General features: G+C 53.8%; 1 protein-coding gene across 1 annotated transcript in view; it reads right to left on the reverse strand.

The window, feature by feature from the left end:
- KCNK3 (potassium two pore domain channel subfamily K member 3) overlaps positions 1 to 6,914 on the reverse strand; it is a 52,910-nt gene extending 45,996 nt beyond the window's left edge. The window contains 1 exon segment of the mRNA XM_077774117.1: positions 6,901 to 6,914. Coding sequence (XP_077630243.1) covers positions 6,901 to 6,914 — 14 coding nt within the window.
- Positions 6,915 to 8,643: the final 1,729 nt, after the last annotated feature.

Here is an 8,643-nt window from a genome sequence, read left to right on the forward strand (position 1 = left end):
GGTGAAGGCAACAAGAAAGCTTGGATTGCCCTGCTCCTCGGCACCCCACACAAATCATTTTCCAGGAGAGAGGCCAAAAGGAAGGAGCCACCCTCTCCCCCATGTTATTCCAGGAGTGGTGGGAGGGAAGCCTGGCCCCAGAGCTTGCTGGAAAGCCTGGAGCACCAGCCGGAGAATCTGCACCGCTATTTGGAGGCAGTGGAGGGGCCCGAAAGGTGTGTGGGCAGAGCTAATCCAACATGAGGTCACGGCCCTCCGAGCCAAGCCTGCATTCCTTGGTGTGGCCTCCACGATCTGCCCTTCCGACCTCTGCAGCCTCATCCCCTTGGGTCCGCTTACGGCTCTAGTCACCAGCCATCCGAGATCCTTCACAATTCTTCCAAATGCTCCAGGCTCTTTCTTGCCTTTCTGCCAGGAATGCACATCTTCCTAGGTACATGTATGATTGCACTTAGTGCTCCCCAAAGCCCTTGGAAATGGTTCATGAGTTCAAGCCCTGCATTAGGCTCTGCACCGATAGTGTCGAGCCTGCTTCAGATTCTTGCTCTCCCTCTCTCTCTGCCCCTCCCCTGCTCACACTGTGTCTCTGCCTCTCTCTCTCTCTCTCTCTCTCTCAAAAATAAACAAACACTAAAAGAAAATACTAGCTGTGTGAATGAATAGGCAGCTCAGAGAGGATGGCCACAGAAAGGTCCAGGACCCAGCGCCTGGGTTTGCCCCGGGAGGGACAGATGCTTGACTCTGAGTAGGAAACAGGGCAGAACCGAGGGGGAGGCCAGCTTGCCAAAGGGCCGGGAGACAGGGCTGTCGTGAACAATCGGGACCCAATGACCAATCTGAGGTGAGGTGACGAGGAGGCCAAGCTGCCCATGGCGCAGCCCTAGCAGAGTGCCCAGCACCCGGCCTCGGCAGGAGCTCAGAAGGTTCCCTGGGCTGTGCACAAACTTAAGGATGTGCCTGTGACGCTTTGAGGTGGGCGCCCAGGAGAAGGGCAGTGTTTTCGGTGCACCAAGGGATGTGAGGGGAAGGACCTTTCAACCACCTGGTTGAGGGTTGGTTTTGGTGTTGGGTCGTCCTGGAGAGGGACGGGTGGGTCGTGGTCTCTGCTCTGTGCAGATCTCAGATGGTCCAGAGACGGTGCCGTCCAGTGATCCCCGGACTCCACAGTGTGTCAGGGAGATCAGCCGGGAGGCAGCACTCGCGCGGAAGGGCACCACGCCGTCAGGGCGATGGAAAAAGTGATGTCGTTAAGGAACAATGTGGCCAAAGGAATGAGCTGTAACTTGCTGGATCCAAAAGGACAAATGGGAAAACGGCTGCCAGAGGCGCAGGGGTGTCTGATGATGGCCTGACACTGCCCTAGGGGAGGGACTGAGCCCCAGCCCAGAGGCCAGAAAAGAATTATCCTATAGGCTCCACGGACCTTTTCTGTCCCTTAATACCTTGCCAAGCAAACCTTCTGGTCTATTAATAAAGGCTTGATGAATTGAGTCAGGATAGACCTGCAGGCCAGAGAACTCTGCCCCGTTTCAACGGAGTCGATCTAAGGAGGTGGCTGTGAGGCAGAGGGAAAAGCAGTTTCTGGGATTAGCATCCCTGCGTGGGACTTACTCCTGCCCCGCTGTGAACCTACCTTCTTTCTTTCTTTTTTTAAAAAATATTTATTTATTTATTTTTGGAAGAGCGCAAGCTGGGGAGGGGCAGAGAGAAGGGGACCGAGAGAGAGAGAGAGAGAGAGAGAGAGAGGAGAGAGAGAGAGAGGATCCGAAGCGGGCTGTGCATTGACAGGCTGACAGAAGTGAGCCCCATGTGGGGCTCGAACTCATGAATTGCGAGATCATGACCTGAGCCGAAGTCAGATGCGCAACCAACCAAGCCACTCAGGTGCCCCTGAATCTACCTTCTTAAGATGGGTTGGGAGGATTGGGTGAGATACGGGATCACTGGTCCTTAATTCAGGACTGGCGTGCCAGAAGTACTTCCTTCTCTTCCTTCTGTTCCCTCTTTCCTAGATAAGGGCTGGGGAAAACCAACCCGGAAGCACGGCCCAGGGAGGAAGCCCCCGGGGGCTTAGGCCATCTGGCTGAGGAAAGGGGCTTGCTGGGTCTGACTGGGCCACGGAAAGACCGAGCTGGTTAGAGGCAGGCGAGACACTCAGCAGAGACCCCGTGGAAATTTAGAATCTTGAGATAAGCGCCAAAGGGAACTTACGTTCGTGTGTATGTGAGGTGGTGGGTGTGGGGGGCTCATCTGGCCTAAGTGGCTACTTAAGAGGTGAGGAAGCAGGCGCAGAGAGGGGAAGGGTCAAGGGAATGCAACATGATGACAGTGCCTGGATCTTGACTGAGTTGGAATGTCATTGCTGAGTTTCCTAATAAGAAAAATCCCTGCCTAACACAGAGACGATGGGGCTCCAGGCGATGGCCGGGGCTCCAGACTTGAAGGGAGGTAGTTGTGTTGACCTTTGGAATCTGGAGAAACTGGAACCTGCTTTTTTTGTTGTAGTCAAAATTGTTGAGAATCCAATTAGCCCTGGGCGGGGTTCCAGCTCACCTCCTGCTGCCCTGGGGGGTGGCCCAGCCTTCTTCAGAGGAGGGTCTCCTGGGAATTTTGGGGCCAGGAAGCTTTGGGGTCTGGTAGGCATGGACTCCAAAAGGTGGCTGACCTCCAGGAACTTGACTGGGGGATACAAATGGGCCACACTAAGGAGCGCCTGGGTGGCTCAGTCGGTCACACTTCTGACTTCGGCTCAGGTCGTGATCTCACGGCTCGTGAGCTCAAGCCCCGTGTCAGGCTCTGTGCTGACAGCTCAGAGCCTGAAGCCTGCCTCGGATTCTGTGTCTCCCTTTCTCTCCTGCCCCTCCCTCCCTCACGATCTGTCTCTCTCAAAAATAAATAAACATGAAAAATTTTTTTTTAAAGTTAAGGAAAAACAAATGGCCACACCACCCACCCGTGGTGACCTCGGAAATAATTCTCCTGTTTTCCCCCAAACTCAGTGGTAAGAGCACATATCCAGTGCATGTCCGGTCGCACTGGCATCTCCATTTTCCCAAAGGGGGAGCAAGTCTCCACTGTCCACCCGGACAGTAAATGGTGGATGTAGGACTCCTGGGTTGTTCCTCACAACACACTTTGGTCTTTGCATCTTCCTCCTCTCTCTGCACACACCTCTAGCACCTTCCTTGTGGCCCGTGGTTCCCTTCAGCTGGTAGGCCAGGTCCCCTGAACTCCTTTAACTGTGAGTCCCACTTCTTTGCTCCTGTATCTGAGCCTTTTTGCTTTCTGGCTGATACACCTTTCTCCCTGAGAATTGAGAGAGGGACGCAGAAAGGGAAAGCTCCATGCCTCTCTGGACACAGAGGGAAACTGAGGCACAGAACTGGTTTGCACCAAGGCCAGGATCCAACATGCCTGTCCCCAGGTCCAGTAAGAGAAACCTAGAGATGCAGGAAGGAGAGCAGAGCAGAGAAACACTGATCTGTTTCTTAAACTCCCACCGAGAACACCAAATCCTCTTTGAAAAAACAGAAAGGAGACTTAAAAAAAAAAAAGCGAGATATTGACCTTCTGAAACTGGACACCCCCATATAGAGATTAACTTCTGTCTTCAGCATTTTTTTTTTCATTTCTATAAGCATCTTAATTCCTGCCAACATCACGGCCAGGCTGGATTATGGAGAGAAGGGTGGCCTTGTCCTGTCCGTGTGTTCACACACACACACACACACACACACACACACCCGGAGCAGCAGAAAGAGCATTGGAAAAGGAGCCAAAGACCTGAGCTTTATTTCCAGCTCAGCCCCTGAACCCTGAACCTCAGTTTCCTCATCTGGAAAGGTGGTGGTTGGACTGGCCAGTTCTCTCAGATTCCTTCCCAGCCCACTCTCCGGAGCTGCCAGCTCAAGCACTGTGGGTTGCCTGCTCCCTTGCTTATTTCCTACTCTTTCTCCTTCCCCCTCACTTCTCAAGAGCCCTGCCTGTGTCTTCCAGAACTTCTCTGCAGCCTTCAGGCCTGGACAGGCAAGCCCTGGGAGGGAGGGGGGAGGGGCATACATTCTGGACCTGTGCGGGGCCAGGACGGCTGCTGTGGTTCTGTCAGCTCTGCTGTAAGGTGCATGATCCATGGAAAGCACTCAGCATGCGGTACGTGCTTCCCGAAGCCCACTTTCCCCCTGCTGCTCCGTCTTTTTAGTTCGCCTGGATGCCTACCTGCATCTGGGGCCGAATTTCCTTTCATCGGCCTCACCCACTGAAGAAGCCGTATCATTTTCTCTAGTTTAAGTCCTTAGCTTGTGTCACGTGAGTCCAACCTGAACCCTCCAGCGGTTCTTTGTGCGTTCAGGATGAAGACTGGGACCTCCCTGTGGCCTGTGGGCTCTTGCTCCCCAGCCTGGCTTTGAGGTCCACTTGCCCTGGCCCTCTGGGTTCTGTGAGCCTTCTTTCAGGTCCCCAAATCCACCATATTCCTTGTGTCTCAGCCTCCAAGTGAACTCTACCTCTACCTCTACCCGGGCTCGCCTCTGTCTCCACCTGGCACACACCTGCTCTTCTGATGGTCCCTTCCCCAGGGAAATCCTTCTTGACCCCAGAGAGGGCGGGTCCCTCGTGCTATGGTCCTCTGGCTCCCCTCTCCTCCTTGAGGATGAAATGCATCCCAACAAAAAGACCAGTTGCACCTCAGGCCCTGGATGTCTGTCTCTCCCACTGCACCGTAAGTTCGAGAAAGGAAGGGACAGGTCGGTGTGTCTGTTTGGCTCAATACTCTCTCCCCAGCATCTGCACAATGTCTGATGCTCAATATGTACTTCTGAGTACGTGAATGACTGGCGTCTAAAATTGCTCTCTTTAAACACACCTGAAACCAGGCTCTGCACCTTCCATAAAATCAGGGCACAGAATTCTCTGAAATAGCTTCACTCTTCTCTGGGTAGATAGCTGACCTTCCCTAAAGCTTCCTCCTTTTCCCTCAAGTTTCTTTTTAAACGTTTCTCTGACCTGCCAACATCCTCAGCCCGCGTGAGTAAAAGAGTTCACATCCACGTTTCAGTTCCTTCCACCTTCTAATAAGCCCGATCATTTCCGCCTCCTGATTATGTTCTGCTCTTGGGGCTGGAGACAACAGTGGTTATTCTGGGTGCTGGAGAGGAGGGCAGTTGGGGGCTATCTCTGACTCGGCGAGGACCAAGAGAGAGGTGCGGGGTATCCTCAGTGACCTTGGGGAGAGGTAGACCATGATGGTGGTCTGGTTCTGGCTGGAGCAGGGGTTACAGGAACCCCTCTTTGTCATTTGGGTCAGTATTCCTCAAGGCAGGCTCATGGAACAGAGGCTCCTTGAGATGCTCTACAGAAGAAAGGATCTTGTGTCCAAGTATATTTGGGGGAACTGAGCATCACTCAGAGTTAGTTCTTGTTTGCAAGCATTTGAGGCCAATTCTGCTAACTTAAGTTTAAAGGGGGTTTAAACCATCACCAGTGTAGCCTCTGGAGATAGACGGTAGCCGCCATCTTTTCCAGAATGCGTTCTGCGTGGTTCCCACACATTTGGGGTTCAAAGCCTGGGGAGCTGCGTCCTGTTGGTGGGGTGAGGTCACACGCCCGCACCCTAGCTCAAGAGAAGCCGGGACAGTGTGAATTGGCCACTTTCAGCTACTGTACTGGGCGGCAGGCGCTGCTTCAGGGCAGGGAGGAGATCCTCTCCTGCTGGAGGAGAGAGCAGACACCGAGCATCCCCTAAGAATCACAACCGATCTCTGCACTGTGGATCCTGGACACGTCCCTTGGGAGTTTGCTCCAGGCCAGGATTTCTCGATCTCAGCACTGATGATGTTTTGGACCAGATGACCCTGTGTGCCGGGCTGTCCCCTGCAATGCAGGATGTTCAGCGGCACCCAGGACTCTACTCCCCGGATGCCAATAGCACTCCTCCAGTCGTGACAACGACAAATGTCTAAATATATTGCCAAAAGTCCCCCGGGGGCTGGGTCTGCTCCAGCTGAGAACCACTGCCTCAGGAGATCTGTGGGAAATATGTAATATGTTTGAGGAACCAGGACCGATTTAACCTTATTGACCACGGAAAATGTTTTCCTCTAGCACCCTTCGATTTTATCTCACAGAACTTAATCTGGAAAAATGCTGGGCTGGTAACTGGGGATCCTCATTCTAGGAATTTCATGGGAGTTGAAAGTTGCATGGGCCAAATGGCCTCGCCTCCCCTACCTCTCGTTCCCTGAACAAGGCTGGGGGCTCCAGAGTTCCAGCTTGGTTGTAGAACCCCACTCTGGGGTGTTAGTTATGACTCCGGGGAACGTTCCCAGGGTCCAAGGGAGGAGCCTGCAGAATGCCATTCAGCTTGTAAGTCCGTTTTTCCCCCTTGGCAGTGAACCTGGTCTGCGGGCCCAGGTATTGCTCTAAGCACCGGTGACCCTGCCTTGGAGACAACCTTCCAGCCAATGGCAGCCTACTGTGGACCCCTGCACAGTGTGACAAAGATCCCACAAGAATCAGGCTCCAATATGTGGGCTCAGCCTCTCTGCATTTCACACATGTTCGCCAGGTCAAGGCCCTTATCACTGTCCGAGGAATGCCCTGGAAACGGGGTCAAGTTCACCCCAAACTGGGAAACATACCCACCACTGTGATGCAAGATGGGGGGGTCAGAGGCCCCCGAGGGATACAGCTACCACTCACTGGCCTTGCCTTCGAGAAGGAGCTACGGGAGCTGTTGCTAGGCCAGGAGAAGGAGTGAGCGAAGGCGTGTGCCCTTGGTGACTCTGTTGTCCATTCTGGAGTCTTCTTCTGAGATCTAGCAGCTGCATCTTTGAAACTCCCTCATGTGGCTTATGGTGTCTCTCAGTGACCTTGGAAATACAATAGTGTCAGGGTTGGACAAACCTGTGTTTGATCATCGTTGCGCCACTCACTGGTGCAGTGAACGTGAGCATGTCACCTTTCTCTCTGAAGGTCAATTGCACTGTGTAGATTTTTTAAAAAAGCTCTTTCCTGGCTCCTACATTCTAGAATTCTATATTTTAGTACTAGCCAGTGGCTCCAGGGTGGTGGAAGTTGGGACTCCCGGGAGCCTCTGAGAATTTAGGAACCCATGCTCTGAACCCCAGGGTGCAACTTCATGGGTCACGGGAGACAACTGGGGGCGGGGGGAAGGCTAAAAAATGTCTTGGAATCCAACCAGCCAGAGGATGTGCGAATGGAAAATTCCTGCTGTGTGTCAGAGGCCCACCTGGCCCGGGTGACAGCCAGCCGAGCCAGACGCGCAGGCCCCACCGCATGTTTAGACAGTACTTTCCTGCCCTGGCCGGAGTTCGCCCTGGCCCTTACCCACATTCAACCTGGGAAGGTGGGGAGAGGTGTGGGGTACTCACCCAGGCTCGGGACAGCTGTGTCTCCATGTCTGAGCAGAGGCTCAGGAACGGTAGGGGGAACTGCAAGAGAAAGAGGGACCAAGGTTCAGGCCAGGGTCGCCTGGGATCTATTTCTGTGACCGGGGAGTAGCTGCGTCCCTGCTCTGGGTCTCAGGGTCCTTGTCTGTGGTGTGTGTGGCGTGAACAGGGAGGCCTATCAAGCCCTCCTCACCAGCCCTGGCTTTCTGTCAGGGGAGGCCTACATTTTCTCAGGGATTCCACATCTGCCTTGGGAGAGCCCAAGGCCCCCTTCACGGGCAGGACCTGGGGAAGTCTCAGAAGCCGCCCTCAGAGACTTACGCTCACCCTCTGAAGAAGTCAGCCAATGGTTGTCTGTAGCTCTAGGGTAATGACTTTGACAGCTTTCAGCACCCACTGAGTTTTACTGAGCGGCAGGCTCAGGGTGAATGTGATGAAATGGACTCATTCCACTCAAATCCTAAGGGCAGAGGGGTAGGGGTGATGGGCCTAGGAGAGGCAAAGAAGAGAAATGAGCCACAGGGGCAAGTCTTTAAATCTAGAACATTCCAGGGATCAGATGTCATGCTCTGATGTGTGCTGAGAAGGTCTCTGGGTTTCACCATAGCCAGGATGGAGTGGCTCTCAGACTGCCCAGATCCCACTCACAGCCTTGGCTGTCCAGGGGGTCCAGCAGCAGGCGGGGGCAGCCTGGGTGGGGGCTGTGGGTATTCAAATCCCTCATTAGGGTTGAGTGCACTGGCCAAGGCTGGTCTACAGATTCCCAACATTGGGGAGTTTGGTTGGCAAGTCAGCCGCATGGATTGGGTCAGTTCTGAGATCTTGGCAAGGTCTGGTCTGGGAGAATGGTCAATTCACCAGGGCAGTGTCACATGAGAGGTCCCCTGGTCATGCTGCCTGGCCTATTGGATCCTCCTCTCACTGTTAATTATATCTTCTTGGCTCCAGATCCTACAGAGAGAATGTCTCTTAGTGCCTTTTACCTTTTACCCTTTGATGCTGAGGGGATGTGACAGATCTTGACCCTAGGCCACTGCTCCTGAACTCTACTGTCCCCAGCCTGCCTCTGCCCACACCACCCCTCAGACACATACTTAACTGGAAAACACTGGAATGGCCCTGCACACAAGCCAGGGCAAGGACACCCTTGGCCCCTGTGATTCACTCTGGCGGGTTGCTTACACCAGCCCCATGGGGAGAGGGATCCAGTCCTTGCTGTGGGCCAGGCTTCCTCCAT

The sequence above is a fragment of the Crocuta crocuta genome, unplaced genomic scaffold (assembly GCF_008692635.1).
Source record: "Crocuta crocuta isolate KB4526 unplaced genomic scaffold, BGI_CrCroc_1.0 scaffold246, whole genome shotgun sequence".
Lineage (NCBI taxonomy): Eukaryota > Metazoa > Chordata > Mammalia > Carnivora > Hyaenidae > Crocuta > Crocuta crocuta.